Source organism: Macaca fascicularis, chromosome 8 (genome assembly GCF_037993035.2).
Source record: "Macaca fascicularis isolate 582-1 chromosome 8, T2T-MFA8v1.1".
Classification (NCBI taxonomy): Eukaryota; Metazoa; Chordata; class Mammalia; order Primates; family Cercopithecidae; genus Macaca; species Macaca fascicularis.
In genome coordinates, this window is record NC_088382.1 from 3417386 (window position 1) to 3439165 (window position 21780).

General features: G+C 36.3%; 1 protein-coding gene across 2 annotated transcripts in view; it reads right to left on the minus strand.

The window, feature by feature from the left end:
- CSMD1 (CUB and Sushi multiple domains 1) overlaps positions 1 to 21780 on the minus strand; it is a 2045798-nt gene that overhangs the window by 94453 nt on the left and 1929565 nt on the right. For both annotated transcript variants that reach the window (XM_005562521.5, XM_065518732.2), the window contains exon 50: positions 14455 to 14640. In XM_005562521.5, the coding sequence (XP_005562578.3) occupies positions 14455 to 14640 (186 nt within the window). The remainder of the gene's footprint in view (positions 1 to 14454; positions 14641 to 21780) is intronic.

Below are 21780 nucleotides of genomic sequence, written 5' to 3' on the forward strand. Positions count from 1 at the left end.
GCAGCGAAGCCCAACACCCCAACCAAGCCAGAATTTCCATCTACGGGCCTCACGTCATGTTGTGTTTCTGACTTGTCACTTTCTCTGAACACTAGAAACAATACAGGAAAATCTGATTTACTCTACAAATGACTAAAATAGGTAAGGTGCTGGAAGCCATTTCTTGGCCCTTCCTTCCCTTCCTCCCTCCCTCCCTCCCTTCCTTCCTTCCTCCCTTCCTTTCCTTCCTTCCTTCCTCCCCTTTCCCTTCCCTTCCTTCCTTCCTCCCCTTTCCCTTCCCTTCCTTCCTTCCTCCCCCTTCCCTTTCCTTCCCTCCCTTCCTTCCGTCCCTTTCTTCCTTTCCTCCTTCTTTCCCATTCCTTCCTTTCCTCCTTCCTTCTTTCATTTCTTCTTTCCCATCCTCCCTCCTTCGTTCCTTCCTTCCTTCTTTCCTTCTTTTCCTCCTTATTTTCTTCCTCATACATTATGACAACAAACTTCCACTACCTGTACTAACCTGAGGAGGCATTTTCCATTTCCTGAGATTATAAGCCCTAAATGACCTAGAGTGCATTTTAGAACCTTTAAGAAATGTGGATTCAGAAAGGCATTTCAAATGCCTAAGGTCTTTCAAAATATTTTCCTGTCTATAGCAACATGAGTTATAGCATGGCCTTAAAACACAGAGGTTAGAGTTCATTTATGGAGATTGCCTTTAAATTTAAGGTCGGTTAGCACTGATATATGCTTTGCCAAATATTAGCATTCATATTAGATGTGCAGTCTACAATATCAAATCAAACATGTATTCCTCTTCTAAAAATAAATCTGGGTTTAATAAACATAGCCATAGCATGGAATTCTCTTGAAAGACGGGTAGTTTCCAAGCAGGTTTCACTGAGAATCCAGAAAGTGACTCCAACCTCAGAAATGTCCTTAGACCACTGAGGGGTGAAAAGGAGTCTCCTATGGACTGGTCCAGAAGGCTCTCCTCTCTCTTACCTCTACTTCTCCTCCTATTTCAGAGTGAGAAGTCAGGCTCTAGAATTTGGGGAAGATAGAAAGACTGAAATAAGAACAGAACATTCAAATTTTATGTTCTGTTTATTTCCTCATTTCTAATATCTCCACCAAAATGTTAATGCAGCCAAATACTCCCATCAAAAATATTAACTTCACCTGGCTACTATTAACTAATATATGGCTTGGAGAAGCTTTAGTTTCTCAAATGGATTTTCACTCTTATTGCGTGAAAGGGAAAATCAAGGTGTAGATAGCATACACACATTGAAATATATATATGATATATATTATATATGTAATTATAGTTTTATTATATAATTATATAAATATATAATATATATTTATTTATATAAATATATATTATATAAATATATAATAAATATTTATTTATATAAATATAAATTATATAAATATAAATTATGTAAATATTTATTTATATAAATATAAATTATATAAATATATAATATATTTATATAAATATAAATTATATAAATATATAATATATTTATATAAATATAAATTATATAAATATATATTTATATAAATATAAATTATGTAAATATTTATTTATATAAATATAAATTATATAAATATATAATATATTTATATAAATATAAATTATATAAATATATATTTATATAAATATAAATTATATAAATATATATTTATATAAATATAAATTATATAAATATATATTTATATAAATATAAATTATATAAATATATATTTATATAAATATAAATTATATAAATATATATTTATATAAATATAAATTATATAAATATATATTTATATAAATATAAATTATATAAATATATATTTATATAAATATAAATTATATAAATATATATTTATATAAATATAAATTATATAAATATATATTTATATAAATATAAATTATATAAATATATATTTATATAAATATAAATTATATAAATATATAATATATTTATATAAATATAAATTATATAAATATATTATATATTTATATAAATATAAATTATATAAATATATATTTATTTATATAAATATAAATTATATAAATATATAATATATTTATTTATATAAATATAAATTATATAAATATATAATATATTTATTTATATAAATATAAATTATATAAATATATAATATATTTATTTATATAAATACAAATTATATAAATATACAATATATATTTATTTATATAAATACAAATTATATAAATATACAATATATATTTATTTACATAAATACAAATTATATAAATATACAATATATATTTATTTACATAAATATAAATTATATAAATATACAATATATATTTATTTACATAAATATAAATTATATAAATATACAATATATATTTATTTACATAAATATAAATTATATAAATATACAATATATATTTATTTACATAAATATAAATTATATAAATATACAATATATATTTATTTATATAAATATAAATTATATAAATATACAATATATATTTATATAAATATAAATTACGTAAATACATAATATATATTATATTATTTATATATTATATATTATATATATACATAAAATAATTACAAATTGGGCTGGGCACGGTGGCTCATGCCTGTAATCCCAGCACTTTGGGAGGCCAAGGCGGGTGGATCATGAGGTCAGGAGTTCGAGACCAGCCTGGCCAACATGATGAAACACCGTCTCTACTAAAAATACAAAAATTAGCCTGGCTTGGTGGCGGGAGTCTGTAGTCCCAGCTACTCGGGAGGCTGAGGCAAAAGAATTGCTTGAACCCAGGAGACAGAGGTTAGAGCGAGCCGAGATTGTGCCACTGCACTCCAGCGTGGGTGGCAGAGTGAGACTCCAGCTCAAAATAATAATAATAATAATAATAATAATAATAATAATAATGATAGTAACATTATAAATTAATAGGTGATTTGAATGTTTTGTGGAAAATAATTGGTTAGAATATTTCTGAGTAATATTTTCATATAAAACATTTAAAGGAAATGTTTTGCAGCATCACGAACATTTTAAAACGTGTTGAATGTTTCTACAGAAGTTTGAGTGTCATATTTTTCCTTCCCTTTCTCTGCCTAAAATTGCGAAACATTTTTCTTCATATCAGTAAATAAATTATGAATATTTCTGTACAAGAAATAAATAATTTCCTTAACCAAGATGAAAATGGTTGAGCAGAACTTAAAAGCATTAGAGAGCTCCTGACAATTTTGAACTACATGAAATTGATGTCATTCAACATTTTTGGACTTAATAAAAAGGAAATTTTACAGGGTTAAAGCAAATAATTTAAAACATTCTCAAATGAATATTACTTTAACAGTTAAATATATATGTACTATAGAGCAAAAATATATCCCTTAAAATGTATTTTTCTTGTTTTCAGCATTATATTAATATAGAACAAGCAAATGCTTCTATTTTACATGTATTACTTGTTCTCTGATTCCAAACATAAAGAATCCTAGGTAATATCATAAACATGCTTGAAAAGGTGCTAACATGAATATACACACTTTGAAAAGCTTTTTCTAGCAACATTTAAATTTTTTCTAGGCATAATATTATACACAGCATCAGGTTATTTCTTTTTCTTTTGAAATGTCAATGTAAGTGTTGGCTATGTAGAAATATTATTTTTGGTTGTTACATGCTTGTGCCATTTCAAAGAAAATAGCACCATATCTTTCTGTAGAGATATGTATTTTAAAAACTCATATATTGATAGAAATGTGTACTAATATTCCCATCTTTACTCAAGCATATGTTTAGAACTGTTATATGAAAGATGAGGATGTCAATCTACTGATATTTTATAAACCGATAAACTCGATAGTTTAACATAGCACAGTGTTTTTGCCAGCCTGTGACAGTCTCCTTCTGGCAGCCATCAAATGGTGGTAAACTCCATCTAGCCGACAGCCTGTGGGTATAAAGGGCTTTAAAGCAGTATAGTACAATCACGCAAATGTTACGTTCATTTCTAAAATGTCTTTTGACATCACGAACCTCTTGGTTTCAGAATATGTTAGTGATTATTGTCCACCCTTCATCTCTGTGAAACATCAGCTCTGGAAGGCACAGAGGCCTTAACAACTTTGTGCACACTCCCATGCCACTGGGAATCCAAGCCTCCCTCATCATCATGCAATGGTTTCCAGCACCTGCCAACCCCGTTCCCAGGCCACCCAGGCAGGAGGGTGATGGGGACAATTCTCCACAAGTCTCTTGTGCATCTCGTTAGCTAACGTACCAAACTGACCTTTCGGCCTGAACTCTTTCTTCCAAGCATATAGCAAACAACCTTGGGAGAGAGAGGCGGATATGTACCTCCTATCTAGCATGGAGACATTTCCTTTTGTCACCTGAATAGGAATTTTCTAAGTGTATTTATCATCTGCACACAATGATGATGCATTTAGATTAGGTGGGGATGGGACCTCTCTTTGGCTTTGTATACCCGCTTATGGGAATCCCCTGTCAAAGCATAGCTGAAAGCACGACAGACACTTTATGCTAGTTCCACGTGGGTAACCTTGTGGATGGGCATAAAAGGACCATCTTCAGTGCCGACTCCATCACGGACCAACCGAGCAACCTTGGGAAAGGTGCTCAAGCTCCCATCTATACTCTGCGCATGACAGCAGCACTTCATAGGTTTGTTATAAGAGCGCAAAGATTTAACTGATGTGAAATGATTAAAACAGTGCCTAGTACTCATAGACATAACCTCAGTTTCTCTACATTGGGTTATTTATAGGTCATATAAACCCAGTGTTAGATATAACCTAGTGCTAGATATGACTTAGTACTGTGGGTTTATATGTACTACATGCACTGTATAGTACAGAGATGCAAGAGTCTCTGTGCTAGATAGGAGGTACATATCCACCTCTCTCTTCCAAGGCTGTTTGCTACATACTTAGAAGAAATAATTCAGGCCGAAAGGTCAGTTTGGTACATTAGCTAACGAGATGTACAAGAGACCTGTGGAGAATTGTCCCCATCACCCTCCTGCCTGGGTGGCCTGGGAACACAGTTAGCAGGTGCTGGAAACCATAGAGTACATGTAGTACTGTAGGTTTATATGTACTATATGTACTATATATAGTATTTGTACTAACAACATTTAAATGTACATATACATAGATGTATATATAGTACATTTATATGTGTATATATAGTACGTATAAACCTACAGTACTAGGTCACTATAGTGATATATATATAGTATATATAGTGATATATATAGTGATATATATAGATTATATAGTACCACAGGTCACTATAGTGATAGGTTTAAATGACCTATAAATACTAGATATGACTAGATGTATCTAGCAATATAAACCTATCACCATCTATGAGTATCAAGCTAGTATGGCTCTGGTTTGCTTTCCCTTTTTTATAATGTATATAGACTGCATTTAATCATGTAAAGTCCTCATGGTGCCCAGCATAGAGTAGGCCCACAAAAATAAATTGTTAATGACTGCTTTGCTTCACTGACTAGTAGTAGTTTTAGCTAAAGAAACAATACCCACATATTGGGATTACAACTTAGGGTTGTTCTTTTTTTTCATGCAAAAATCACACATTTATTAAACATATTATTAACTTAAAAACAACATACCAGTTTCTTTTACAGTGCTCTTCATACAACACCTTGGACAAAACCATCAGCCCAAAGTGAATTCAAAAAACAGATTACAAGGCAAACAGTGACAATAGGTATGGGCAGGCACTAGCAAAAAAAATGCAATTTGTTCTTTAATTAAATAATGTCATTCTCAAGTGATATAGACCAATCATCTTGACAGAATTCCTTTTTTTGTATAAATATTCATAAATAAAATGTCTCTACATATTGGAAAGAGCTGCAAGCACTCTACAACAGCTTCATGTCACTCTACAGCAGCTTAATGTCTACCTTAGGGGAAAAAAAGCACTAAAATCCTCTTCCATTGAAAGCTGTTTATTTCTCTGATGTACCACAACTAAAAATGAGTTATGATAGCAGCTTGATGGTGATTGTGTTATATTCCTTTAATCGAAAAGGAAACATTTATAATATTCTAAGTATCTTTAGCCCAAATACTATGTCATATTGGGCATTTTTTAATAATCAGACTGTATTGTCCTTCATCTGTGAAGCTGACACTACTGATTTGTCAATGCCAAATGTTAGGCTAAAACATTCAATTTTTATTATTATAACATAATAATAATAAAGGATTAATTGTATTATTATAATTATGAAATATTAATTTTTATTATTTACAATATTATTTTCTTGTTGCATCAAAAGATGATTGCATTCTAACTTTTGTGACCTACCAAATTTAAGATGTATATACATTGTTCTTTACGTTGTTCTAGAAAAGAGATTTTAATCCTGTAGTGACTTTGCTCACTTACACCAGAGAAAAACGACGTAGTTTTTCATTAGAAGGTTAGCTTAATGGCTTTGTTTCCTCCTAAATACATAGTACATGATACACATCTGTTCATCATTTTGTCAAACTATTAAACCCAGTCCATTAATACCAACAGCCCTCACTTGTTTTATCATGTCACTAGCATGAATCATGTCTTCAATGATCCAAATCCAGTCTCAGTAAATAACTGAAATGAAAAAAAAAAAGGTTGGGTGACTCAAACATCTGCCTTGGAGATTTGTACCACTGCAAGAAGAATGCAAATGGAAACATAATTCTTTATTATAACCTTTGTCTTACTAAACCTGAGGGTGAAACAAACTAATTTTATTTACCATTTGCATTTACTATTTATCAAAGTTAAAGTATTTATCTCTTGAGATTCAGTGCACTAATGTACATATTATTGCAATTGTTAAAGAAACTTAAAAATTGTTTCACCCCAACATAGGATACAAAAGAATGAGGCCTGGGGAAATATATACTTCGACATGGTAACCAAATTTTTCTGACTAAGAGGTAAAGTTTTATGCTTACTCTGCCCAATTTCTTCCATTCAAATTAAGTGAAGAAAAACACTCCCCAAATAAAAATTAAATTGGTTTTTCAGCCCTTGGATACTAAGGCATTTTAACAAAATATTCACATCTCTTTTTTATAAACTTTAATGAACAATGGGAGAAAAATGCTTACTTGAAAGTTTCAGATGATGCTTAGAAAATGTTAATATGGATTTTCCATTTTATTATAAATGTTACATTTATTTCCTCATGTTACTGAACACATTGTAGTTGATATCAAAATAGTATTCACAATGCAAATTGACTTTTTGCTGTTTATCAACCATTTAATGGAACCTACAATGACTTCTTTACAATGAGAAGTAATTTTGTTAATTTTTGTCATTATAACTTTAAAGCAATTGTACATCTAGATATGCATTTTAAAACAAAAAAAAATGTGGGTATAATTGAAGCTAGCTTCAGCCCTGTCATATGTTTTATACAGGCACAAAACAGCTCTATTAATTGATACAGCATTTACCTGTGAACTGCAAGAGACACCTCATTCCTGATTTTTCCAGAAGATTTTAGAGAAAGGCCTTGTCCTTAAAGCCACCGGTCTATTACCTATCCTCAAGTGAATACGGTGACCCATCACCCACTTAATACTTGTCAGAATAAACCACATGCAGCGCTAAAGTGGCACCTGTTTCCTGCTTGCGTTCTCAGTTTTATAATGCATCAGACTTAAAAATTATGAGAGCTAATATGTTCCTAGAAGCAATACATCCTAGAAATTAGGAAGAAAGGTTCTCTTCTCAGATTTTGTGGACCCAAATCTGGACTTGGATGCTTACTGTATTTATGACCTTCACCAAATTACCCAACTCATGCCTTCTTCTGGTTCTCCTCTATAAGATACGGTGATAATGAAATTATATACCTCACAATAATTAAGTAAATTAACTTGTGTAAAGCTATTGGAACCAAGAGTGGAAGACAGTAATGGGTACAGGATTAGTTTTAAGCTAGTAATTACCAAGATGGTGTGTAGCCTCACATATGCACACAGGGACTCACACAGGACGTGGTTGGGGCTCCAAGTCTACCTTTTCATCATAGCTGACTTTTTCTTTTACTTTTGGAGAAGGGAGCTCAAAATAAAGAGAGAGTTTATGAAGTTTCTTCTAACCGCCATGGAACTCTCAGGAGGTTTTCTGCAGAGGGGTGTCCTGTTTTGATTGCTATGCTCACAAGGTCAGTCTGGCTGTTGTTTGGAGACAAGAGGGAAGTGGAGGTGAGACAGTGGCAGTTTCAGGAGCTCAGATGGTGACCTGGGTGGTACAGAAGTGAAGCCATGTGGATGGATGTGTTTCAGAGGCAGGGCTTGGTGAGGGAATGAGTGTGAGAGCAAGAAACGAGCTGAGGGTTAAAGGAGATACCTGTATGCCTCCTGCGGTTCCTTCCACCCTACGTTGTGTAGCTGGGAATGTCCTAAGGCTCCAAATCAGGCTTCTGACCACCTTCTTCAACTCTGCTTCTTTTCATTCCCCTCCCTGGACATTTCAGAGTCAACAGGGCCCTCAGATCATGTCTCCTGACCCTCGCCCCCATGGATCATGAAACCAGGTGAATATTGAACTATCTCTACGTACAGGCTGCTGGACTGGACAGAGCCTTGAACCCCCCTCCACCACGGTACAGTGTACCCCCAGGCAGGCTTTGGCAGCGTTACACAATCGCTGCATTTTCATGATGCCCAAAGCACCTGTGTCTAATCAAATCACTTCCAGGCAGCCTTCCCCGCAGCAGCTGAAGACTTCCAACACTACCCTAGAGGTTTGTGTGATGCCCAGCCACATCTGTGTGCTCACATATGGCAAATACTTTGATATCTCAGTTATTTTCTTTGTATTAAACCAGTAAGATAAGGAACATAATATCTTCTTCCTAGGACTGCTATTCTAATTGAGTCACGTACCTTAGACAAATGTCTACAGTGACTCTTCAAAGCGCCACTCTGGGCTGGGCGCAGTGGCTGATGCCTGTAATCCTAGCACTTTGGAGGCCAAGGCAGGCGAATCATGAGGTCAGGAGTTTGAGACCAGCCTGGCCGACATGGTGAAAACTCGTCTCTTCTAAAAATACAAAAATTAGCTGGGCGTGGTGGCAGGTGTCTCTAATCCCAGCTAGTCAGAAGGCTGAGGCAGGAGAGTCGCTTGAACCCAGGAGGCAGATGTTGCAGTGGGCCGAGATTGAGATCACACCACTGCACTCCAGCCCGGGCAACAGTGTAAGACTCCGTCTCAAAAAAAAAAAAAAAAAAAAGAGTCGCTCTGATTTTACTCCTATTTTGCCAGGCCAAGCTCTGGTCCCAGCCATCTCTTCTGTAGAAACTGGTCCTAGACAATTCCCGTGTTCCTTCATCTATATCAGTTATTCCTTTCCTCTGCAGTTTGCATCCAGCCCTTTGTTTCACGTCCTGTGCGTACTTTCAGGCGCTAAGGGCAGGAGCTATCACTTCCAGTCTCACGCCAGTGATCACAAGCCTGATGCCGCATTCAGAGTCCACGCTCCAGGACACTCAGCAAGGGGTTGCGAGTGCACAGTTCCTCCCTGTACCAACAATGTCTCTGCCTCGCCGTGCCCATGGGACTCACCATCTCGCATGCTCCCCTAATGGAATCCAGGGCACTTTGCTGGCTCCCGTCTTTTTGAAACTCTCTGCTTCTCCCTTCCTTTATCCCCAACCAAGGACTTAAAACCTCCATTGTGTTTCTTTTCCTCATAATTTTCACATAGTCGGCTCTTTATTTCAGGGGTATGTAATGTCAATCCCTTTTCTGGCAGATAGAAACGACTTGCATGGACATTCTAGAGACCAGCTTGCAATGCAGAGGAAAACACTTGAGTGTGTCTAGTTCCTGAACCCAGCTATGTGTGGCCTTAACACAGAAATGCGGCTCATGTGGACATAAAAAGTAGTTTCTGTTTATGCCGCGAAGGCATTCTGTTCTGGATGTATTCACAAACACCTCAACTTGACAGTGATAGACGGAAGGTTCTTGTTCATTTTGTCAACCTGTGAAGTAACAGGCACATATGTGAGAAATCCTGTAAGAAATCTAAGGGTAACACACCATTGCTTAAAATAAAATTCCACTGAGATGATGTATCTGTGATACCCAAAGAGCTGAATTATTTTCAGGTCAAACAATTTTTATTTAGCTTTAAATGTAATGAAAGTACCCATGTCAGTCAGGACATGGACCTAAATTCAAATAGGTCACTATAAATATTCACAATCAACAAGACTGATTTTGTAGAAAACTGGGAGATGTTACTTAAATTCATTTTACAAATTATTAAAATATATTAAATAAATTTGGAAAAAAGTGTCCAATACACCACATTCTGTTTTAGCGAAATAAAATGGATGTCAGAAGACAGTATGTTATTGGCAAAAAAGTAGACAAATGGGTCAATGGAACAGAAGAGAGAGCCCAGAAATAAACCCACATAAATATAGTCAACGAATCTTGAGCAGAAGAGCAAACACAACCCAACAGAGTAAAGATAATCTTTTCAACAAATGGTGCTGGAAAAACTGAGTATCTACATTCTAAAAAATAATCCAGACACAGACCTTATGCCCTTCAGAAACATTAATCCTTTATGTATCATACACCCACATGTAAAGTGAAAAAACATAAACTCCTAGAAGATAACACAGGAGAAAATTGTGGTGCCCTTGGGTTTGGTGATGACATTTTAGACACAAAAACAGAGGCAAGATGCATTTTAAAAAGAACTGATATGTTAAACTTCATTAAAATTAGAGTCCTCAGCTCTGCAAAAGACACTATCAAGAAAATGAAAAGAACAGCCACAGACTAGGAAAAAACAATCTGCAAAAGACATATGGGATAAAGAACTGGTATCTACACTATATAAAGAACTCTTTAAAAAAATGGAAATTAACAACCTGGTTAAAAATGGGCAAAAGGACTGAACAGACACCTCATGAAAAGAGACAAACGGATGGCAACCGAGCATATGAAAAGATACTCCACATCATGTCTCATCAGAGTATTGCAAATTAAAGCAATAATGAGACACTACTGCACATCTATGACAATGGCCAAAATCCAGACACTGACAGCACCAGATGCTGGTGACAATGTGGGGCAACAGGAACTCTCACTCATTGCTGATGCGAATGCAAAATGCTGCAGCCTTCTTTGAAGACACACTGTTGGTTTCTTACAAAATTAAAAATACTCTTACCATTCACTCTATCAATCTCAACCTTCGGTATTTACTCAAATGTGTTAAAAACTTATGTCTGTAGAAAAACCTTGCACACAGATGTTTATAGCAGCTTTATTCATAACTGCAAAACGTGGAAGCAACCCAGATGCCCTCAGTAGGTAAATGGGTAATAAACTGTGGCACATACAGACAATGGAATATTGTTCAGTAGTAAAAAGAAATGAGAACCACAGCCATGCAAAATCATGGCGGAAACTTAAATGCGTATTACTAAGTGAAAGAAGCCAATCTGAAAGGCTAGGTGCCAGATGAGTCCCACTGCGTGACATTCTAGTAAAGGTAAAACTACGGAGACAAAAGATCAATGTGTGTCAGGGGTTGGATGCAGGAAGACATGAATGGGTGGAGCACGGAAGATTTTTAGGGCAGGGAACTACTCAGTGTGATACTATCATGGTGGATCCCTGTCATTACACATCTGTCCAAGCCCACAGACTGTGCAACACCAAAAGTGAGCTCTCATGTGAATGCTGGGCTCTGGGTGATGACGGTAAGTCAATGTAGGTGCATCTGCTGTAACACGCACCCCACTCTGGTGTGAGGTGTTGATAGCTGGGGGAGCTGTGCACATGTCGGGGGTGGTGTGTTATGTGGGAAATCTCTGTGTCTTCCATTCAATTCTGCTGTTAACCAAAAACTACTCTCAAGAACAACGTCTGTCAAACAAAGAAACGAAAGCTCTGAAAATAAAAATTGCCTTTTATAAAGTGACCTTGTCATTTAGCAAGTCTTTCTCAGATAGCATAGAAATTTAAAATGGATTTTCCTTTAAAACATGGCGTATACTTGACATTTTATGCAGAACACCTAGAGAACTTAAAAAAAAAAAATGGTGATTGGTCTCCACCCAAGACCAGTCAACTCAGAATCCCTGAGGGTCAAAAGTGGACATTAATATTTACTTTAAATCTCTCTAGATGATTTCAGTGCATACCCAGTACAGTATCACTGGCATCAGGAAAGGGGTATAGGATTTAGAACAAGAGGGAGTAGAATTCAAACTTCGAATCTGCAAATTAGTAGTTTTCACCTCATTTGTGTCCCAGTGTTTCAGAGTTTTTATGAGATTTGTAGATAAGCTATTTGAAATATTTCTCAGGAAATATAAACTTTAAAAATGGAGGCATCGTTATGAATGACCTCCAGGCTGTGTGCAAAAGAAACATTGCCCATAAATGTCTGGGACATCGTTCTTATTAACATCAACCCCAAACATATACATATTGCCATCTGTTAAGTTCCTGTTTTGAGAGAATAATTTTGTTTAGGACTGGACTCAAAAAACTTACCAATGTATCTTGCTATCCTAGCTTCCCTTACTATTAATTAATTGCAATAAAATTGTACCTTATTAAATGGAAAATAACCAAGAAATACTAATGTTGATTCAATATAGCCTGACTCTCAGGAAATGCAATAAAAATGATGAAATGAAGAAAAATAAAAGCTGTTGGGAAGAACTCAACCACCTTCCATAATTGTTTATCTATTTATATCTAAGTATATAGATATAAGTTTAACATTTTTAACATGACCAAAATACTGCATACAAAAAGAAGCCAAAGATCTGATTTTATTATTGAAGACTATGTGAATCCTTCTGCTAGTATCACTGGAGCAAAAATATCCTTGTAAATAAGTCAACAAATAACAGATACTAGTGAGGCAGTGGAGAAAAGGGAACACTTCCCTGCTGCTGGTGGCAGTGTAAATTAGTTCAGCCATTGTGGAAAGCAGTTTGGTGATTTCTCAAATAACTTAAAATGGAACACTTATTCAACCCAGAAATCCCATTCCTGGGTATATACCCAAAGGAATATAAATTGTTCTACTATAAAGACACATGCATATGTATGTTCATTGCAGCACTGTTCACAATAGCGAAGATATGGAATCAACCCAAATGCCCATCAGTGGTAGACTGGATATAGAAAATGTGATGCATACACATCATGGAATACTATGCAGCCATAAAAATAGTGAGATCATGTCCCTTACAACATGGTTGGAGCTGGAGGTCATTATTCCAAGTGAATGAATGCAGGAACAGAAAACCATATACCACATCTTCTGTCTTGTAAGTGGGAGCTAAACATTGAGTCCACACAGACATAAACATGACAGCAATAGACACTGGGGCCTATGGGAGGGTGGAGGGTGGGAGGAGGGTAAGGATTCAAAAACTATCTATTGGGTACTATGGTTATTACCTGGGTGAGGAAATTATCTCCACACCAAACCCCTGTGACACGTAATTCACCTATATAACAAACCTGCACATGTATCCCTGAACCTAAAATAAAGTTTTTTTTAAAAGAGATCATTCTATATGTACTGACATGTAAAGATATACATGATATATTAAATGAATAAGATTATAGAACCATAAAAAGTCATTGTCTATATAGAAATGTTATATAGTTTTTAACTTAGAAAAAGTGGGAAGTTATATTATTTCCAATTTGAGACTAGTTTTAATATCCCTGCAATGAAAATCTTGCTGTAGAAATTCAGTGTGTGTGTGAGTGGAATTTTTCTTCTGGTGGGCTTTGCATTATAGACTATTATTCTGTAAGACTAGAGTTTCAGAAAGTACCCCAATTTGTTACTCTTTTAAGATTATTACTATAGACTGTAAATAGCTTTCTGGAAAACTTACCCCACTTCACAAATTAAATTAATGCTTTATTTACTGAGCATCAATGTGTTATGTAGATACACAATGATACACAAATAAATTAGGTGATACACAAATAAATTAGGCACTGCTTTTGACTTCAAAGAACTTAAAATTAGATGGAAGATAAATAGGAGAGATTGTGTTAAATTATGTTTTAACATCTTGTGTAAAGTGTTATTGCAGGGCTTAATGTCTCAATTTCCTCAGATTTCATCCCCCCAAATTGAAAATGGCAGCATAGAATAGGATATGATGTGCAAATTGCATCGTGTCTACACTGTTTATATTTAGCATTCACCTAACTTCAATAGTGCATAGCTCATTCTAAATGGCTGAAATATTTTATATGAAATACACTGGTTTTAATATCACTATGATGAAAGAGACCAAATCCTCAAAGGTGTGGGAGAGGACCTCTGAATGTGGGAACCTGGACTTCTCCCCAAAGGATTCAGTTCCCACCTAAACCACACAGATGGGCAGATATCCTCAGAACACTTACGCTTACAAGTGGGCAGCTTCCCCTTGTTACTCCACAGCCCATCTTCTTGACACACGGCCGTTGCTTGCTGGCTGGGTTCAAGCTTGAAGCCCTCGTGACATTCATAGACCACTTTACTGTCCAAAGTGAACTCGTTCCCGGTAAACGAACCATTTCCTGGGGATTCTGGGATTCCACAGGATACAGCTGAAAAGAAATGAAACAAATGCAGGCTTATTCTTACAGAAATTATTTTCTAGTTGCTATTATGATGATTAATTCTGTTTATCTAGTTTTCATTTTAAATACATATAGAAATTGTGAATTATAACTCTCTTTTTTTGGGAGATGGAGTCTCGCTCTGTCACCCAGGCTGGAGTGCAATGACTCAATCTCGGCTCACTGCAACCTCCGCCTCTCGGGTTCAAGCGATTCTCCTGCCTCAGCATCCCGAGCAGCTGAGATTACAGGCGCATGCCACCATGCCGGCTATTTTTGTATTTTTAGTAGAGACAGGGTTTCACTATGTTGGCCAGGCTGGTCGCCAACTCCCAAACTCAAGTGATCCGCCCGCCTTGGCTTCTCAAAGTGCTGGGATTACAGTCAGGAGCCACAGTGCCTGGCGTGAATTATATTTCTAGGGCATGGGATAAGCATACACATTTTCAAAATGTGAAGGATGTTAAAGGTTAATGAGAAAACAATGGAAAATGGGTCAGAATTAATTTTCTGGAAGATAAGGCTGACCACTCTCATGTAGCTTAACCGCAGTCTGACGTATTTTATCAGAGGGTGTGGCCAGGGGAGCACGGGCATCACACACTCATCTTCATCTCATATTGGAAAGAAAGGGGAAGGGATGAAGTAGCCTCTTTATCATCACAACGCTTATTGCAGTGTTGACTCTTTGGTGTCGAAATTCCTAAGAATCAGCCGCCGCAGCTCTCAAAACTCTTCCCCTTTTATTGCTCCTCTCCCCTTCCCCAACTCATTTTCCTTTAAGTCCCAGGAAGTTCTGTTACAAGAAAACAGGACATAAGGAATGGATAGAGGAGGCACTCAGGGAAGATTCCCAGGGCAGATGGCAGCGTCTAGCGGAGATGTAGACTGCTTTCACGGGAAACACCATGCAAGAAAGAGGCATGTGTGCAGAAGAGGCTTTTTAAAGAACAAGATTTGGGGAGAATTCCATGTAAACCCTTTCTTCTTAAATTTACTACGTCTGATCCAGATGTATCTACTATGAGACAAGGAAAAATTCTCAAATGACTACACGTGACAGTCATGAAACCAACAGTCAGGCAGGTAGAGGATGACATTTCAACGATCATGTACCCACTTCAGGAGCACCCGTAAAAGAAAAGTTCTATGGTAACTAAATAAAGAGCCTTCTTTTACTCAATCAGTATTAAAGATATTGTTCACACCATGGATTTAAATGTAGACAGTTCAAACTTTTTCCCATGTAGATTCTAATGAGAGTATCTGTGTAACAGGATAGAACTGGAAGGGCTGGATGAAGGAATTTATATAAACACCTAATTCTACATATAAAGAAAACGACTAACCTAAGGTGACACAATGGCCTAGTAAAACCTCCGGCCAGAGAGTAAATCTTATGACTCCCAACCGAGACTATTTTCTCTTCTGCAAAAGCACAGGTTATCTCTGGTATTGTTGGAGTTCCTTGGTTCGCTGTTTTGGTTCTTTCTTCTTTATCAATATATTAAATAAATACAATGGGAAATTGCCAGAGAAGTAAAAGAAAATATATCCCCCAATAAATCCAAACTCGTAGAAATTTCAAGGTCTAAAATGTCTCTTGTTTAAATGGATGATCAGGTATTGCAACCATCAAAAATACATGTGGGCCGGGCACAGTGGCTCACGCCTGTAATCCCAGCACTTTAGGAGGCTGAGGTGGGAGGATTGCTTGAGTCTAGGAGTTCTACACTAGCCTGGGCAACATGGTGAAACTCTGTACCAAAAATACAAAAATTAGGCAGGTGTGGTGGCACACACCTGCTCTCACAGCTACTCGGGAGGCTGAGGGGGATGGATCACTTAAGCCCAGGAGGCAGAGGTTGCAGTGAGCTGAAATTGTGCCTCCAGACTGGGTGACAGAGCAAGGCCCTGTCTCAAAAACAAACAAAACACATGTGCGTGTGTGTGTGTGTACATGTGTGTGTACATGCATGTGTGTGTGTACGTGTGTGTGTGTACACGTGTCTGTGTACATGTGTGTGTATGGAATACTACAATAATCCATTTGCAGTAGAAGGAAAACGAAAAACCATAGACATATAGGCATCATTTGGGGCAAAGCATTTAAAATAATAAGTAATCATCTTTGGCTCTGTGGAAGCAACAGATCCATAGGAAGACTGCTGGTATCTGGAAAATGTTCATCTTAATTTCCTGCATGCAGTAAATGCCATAGACCCCTTTCTTTTCTGTGTGTATCTCACGATGTTCCAGTATCTGGCTTCCTTGTCATTTTCTCTCAGACTTCACTCCGATAATCATTTGTTCCTGATCGCAAGCCTCAATTTCTCTCCCACTCGCTGGCTGGAATGTGCTCAGTGTTCAGCTTCCCTAAAATTTTCATTCGGGCTGAGCACGGAATGAAACGACATTTTCTGTCAGGTTAAATGGGAAAGATGACATTCTACAAACGCAGATGAAGCCCCATCATAAAATGATTCATGCTCAGGAGACCAAAGCAGAAAATCTTTATAGCCCCTTGTTACATCTGGACGCTTCTTTGAGACGTGAATCCTGCTTGTCCAGGTCTCAAGACAACCCATTTTACGTTGCCTGATCAACAGCCAGGAATCTTTTTATGGTTTTGAACCACAGTGTTTAGCCCCTTAAGTGTCTTAACAAAAGGCTATTTGGTAGATTTAAAATAACGGTTGGCAATTGGTCAAAAGTGGAATTATAACACTTCTGATTTAATGAAGACGCGGCCTAATCCTTATGGACTAAAATTAGGCTCATGGGATGAAGACGGTTTCCTGCTAAAGTCTAGTATTCATTCATCTCTCATTTATTCCCCCAGTTTTGCATGATTGCTATATGACAGGCATCCATAGATCACTTGTTTTTAAAAATACTAATTAGCATTGGCAGTGTAAGACACTTTCACACTTTGGAGAATTTCCTTACATTTGGTATATCCAAAGAGAGTAAAATTTCCCAGTTGTTTTTTCTTTAATTGTACTAAGGTATTATTATACGTCCCAGAAGTTTAGGCAAATAATCATTTATTGATCCTGTAAAGTTATCTTTTGTTTATCAGCACAGGCCTCAAACTCAGACGTCTGAGTCAGTTCTTGTTGCGCCTCTCAATAGCAGTGTGGCTTCAGCCAAATTACTTAATGAACGCTGTCTTCTTAAGCTCAGGTTATCAAGACCTATGTCAAAAAGTAATCATGAGGGTTCAATGAAATCATCCTTACAAAACGCGAGCCCTCTGTCCACACGACATAGGCATTCAATCCATGACAAATTATTATCATATGCAGAAAGTCGAATACTTATTACATTATATGCAGGATATGTGTTGTATTACACATACACACGTAAAATTTTTACTTATTTGCAAATAAAAATGTTAGTTGCAAGGATCAACTCTCTGTCATCTATTTATTAAAGAGAGCAAAGAGTAAGTTGGTAGGTAGTAAGATGGCTTACCTCACTTTCCTATCTCATGAGAGGTGTAACAGTTTGGTTTCAAAGAAATAAGTAGAAGAGATGTTCAGTGTCCAGTGTTGTCTGAACCTTTAATACCACGAACCCCACATGGGATTTATTCTTTGCATATTTAAGATCCTTCAAACAGTGGTTATTTTTCTTTCTGCAGGCTTAAAATGTTTCTCTGTTTTTTTCTTTTTGAGACAAGGTCTCGCTGTCACCCAGGCTGGAGTGCAGTGGCACAATCCGGGTTCACTGCAGCCTCAACCTCCTGAGCTCAACCCATCCCCTTACCTCAGCCTCCCCAGTAGCTGGGGACTACAGGCCCAGACCACCATGCCTGGCTATTTTTTGGAGAGACTGAGTCTCACTATGTTACCCAGGCTTGTCTTGAACTCCTGGGCTCAAGCCATCTTCCTGCCTCAGCCTCCCAAAGTGCTGGGATTATAGGCATGAGCCACCGTGCCTGGCCAGCCTGAGGATTTCTGAGGATTTTTAAGTATTTCCAAAGTAAGCATATATGAATTTTTTTTATTAAAATTATATATGTATATATAACTATAAATATATATAAATGTTAATCAAAATTATAATATAAGAATATTCTAGATTACTATCTACATGGGTTCTACCATATAATATCAGTGCCTGCCATTTGCTTTTGTGTTTATAATCATGTTGTGCCAAGAAATAACAGTTAATTTTTGCAGCCTAAAGAGAAAAATATCAGAGGCAGATAATGAAGAAATCATGGGCTTGCTTCAAGTGAAGAACAAGTGACTATACAGAAAGTTCCACAAATATGAGCCATATCATGATTATATGGTAAGAAATGTTGAAAAGATTGACTCATTTTACATGCACACACACACACACTTGGTAAATACCTATGAGTATCATGTATAATTTTTCAAGTAATAATTGAATTTCATAAAAACATCATCATCCTAATAGTTATTTTCCTCAACTTGAATTGTATGAGTTAAATATGCATTTAACTTGTAAATACAAATATGTATGCATAGCTTTATGTTTGTATAATTTAGTAAGATTATAATAAAATAATTAAATTCAAAATCAGGGTCATTAAAACACCTTAGGAAACACTAACTTAAGGGAATCATCAACCATATGTGTGTTTGCAGTATGTGTGTGTGTATGTGTATATGTGTATATATATGTATACACACTTCTGTCTATATGTCTGAGGAAACATATAAGTACATATGTGTAATTATATCTTATTTTATACATGATTTTACAGTTTACATAGTGTTTTCACATCATGCTTTTTTACTTATTTTTCACTACAAGCCTATTAGACACAAAACTTATTCTACTTTCTTACAGGTAAAGTTACAAATGCTAACATTTTTTATATCATTTTCCCCAAGTTTAATAGTCATTAAAAGGCTGAGGCCTCAAACCAGGTCTGCTGAATTCAGGTAGAATTTCTCATCACATTACTAAAGATGCCTGGACTATTGTAATTATATGTTTTCAATTTTAAATCTATCAGATTAGTCTTCACTGAAGTTTTCATAATTTCATTTGCATTTTAAAAATGTATAGTGGTTCCCTATTTCCCACAACGCTGAACACAAACTACATGTTTTGTCTTCAAAGCTCACCAAAACTTTCCTCTACTCTCCGTAACTTCCCACTGTCTGGCCAGCAGACCCTCGCCAAGTATCCACGCTGCCCAGCCAGCTTATTCTCATTTTCTTGCCTTAGTTTTCTCTGGGTTCTTCCTGTCTACCTCAAATATTCTTCTTATTCTGCACCTATTCAAGCCTACTCTAGAGTAGAAAATTGGCTTCAACCATTGCATCCTATTCTCATCTGATTGGTAGTGCTAATGTGTGCAAATATTTGTAATTTAGCAAGTATTTATTTAAATAAAAGTACTGCTTCACAAAGTAATATATAACTGCACTTTCTGCAATTGTCTGTATTAAATTACCTTGTGCACTGTCTTCTTAAAATTGCTAGTACTTTAAAAATAAATATCAATGCTGCCCAATGGATCTGTAAATTCTGAGGCCCATGAAACCAGAATATTAGACCCCTATTTGTGGGTAGACAGTCAACATATTCAAATATTTTGCAATCATTACAACTTGCATTACCAACTTTCTTGATATATGAAAAAACATATTCAAATATTTTGCAATCATTACAACTTGCATTACCAACTTTCTTGATATATGAAAAAAATCACTAGTTAATTTTTCAATAAACATGATCCTTTTTGAAGCTAATTGCTGACAAATTATTGCAACATACAAGGTGCTAAGACAGGAAAAAATAAAGACATAGTTGTAGATTTACCATGCAATAAATAACAGGCCTCTAGAAAGAATGTTTGTGTCATAACTTCTCAAACATTAATGTGCTCCTTACCCCCAGGCCATGCTGATGGCACATGTATCCTGATTGAGTAGATCTGGGGGAGGGGAGGATTTGAGGCTACTTTTCTAACAGGCTGCGTTGTCTCGGAGGAGCAAGGATTTAGACTATCCTAAATGCCCTAGGGAGGCTGCTAAGCCTTTTCCCACACACAGTTTACAGACACCTGCCATAGAATTCCCCTGCTGAGTGGCCCGTGTCCTAGCAGGATCCACACAAATGCCTCAAGTACCCTTCAGGGACCTCCTACCTCCTGCTCCATTCTGAAGGGTTTACTACCCCTTGCTGCTTCTCTGAACGCACTTTGCTCATCAGCCAGCCCTCTCTTTAAAAGGAAGGAGTGATGTTGCACGTTGAAATGTTTGGGGAAAGGAGGATGTGTTGGTGATTTTTTGTTTTTTTCAGCTAACCCTGTCCTAAAGTGAGAATTCTGTTCCCCGCATGTGTCTCCGCACTATTGGATGAGACCATGGGAGCCGCTGCAAGTGCAAAATGAAGGTCTCCCCATCCCATCAAAGCATATTTTAGCACAACTAATAATAATAATAGCTTGTTAGGAACTAAAAAAAATAAGGAAAAATATTAAAAGTAACACAATCAGCAGGCAACCCACAGTTGCTTCAAGTGAAGAACAAGTGACTACACAGAAAGTTCCACAAATATGAGCCACATAATGATTATATGGTAAGAAATGTTGAAAAGATTGACTCATTTTACATGCAAACACGCACACACTTGGTAAATACCTATGAGTATCATGTATAATTTTTCAAGTAATAATTGAATTTCATAAAAACATCATCATCCTAATGGTTATTTTCGCAAAAAATGAAACAAAACAAAACAAAAAACGTGCCCTTAAAAACCAGGATAAACGTTTACGAAAAACAGAGGGCTTCTGTCTTTAGAAGGTGACCCTTGCACTCCCTTCCGTGCACAATTTTCTCTCTGCAACAACTCATGCTTTTTAAGCAACATCCTCAGGACAGCCTCTCAGTTACCAGTTTTCAGGAAATGATGGTCACATGGGCTGTATTCGTGAGCCGCTGTGAAGGGAAAAGGCTGTGGGATAAGCTGGGGAGGAGAGGAGGGGACACAGGACTCAGGGCCCAGGTGACAGGCGTGCAGCTTACAGGAAGCACATCAGGACACCCTTCAGAGTTTGAAGATGGGCAGTGACACCAACTCATTTGTGACCTGATAAAACCCTCTGGCTGCCATCAGGAGATGAACTGAGAGAGG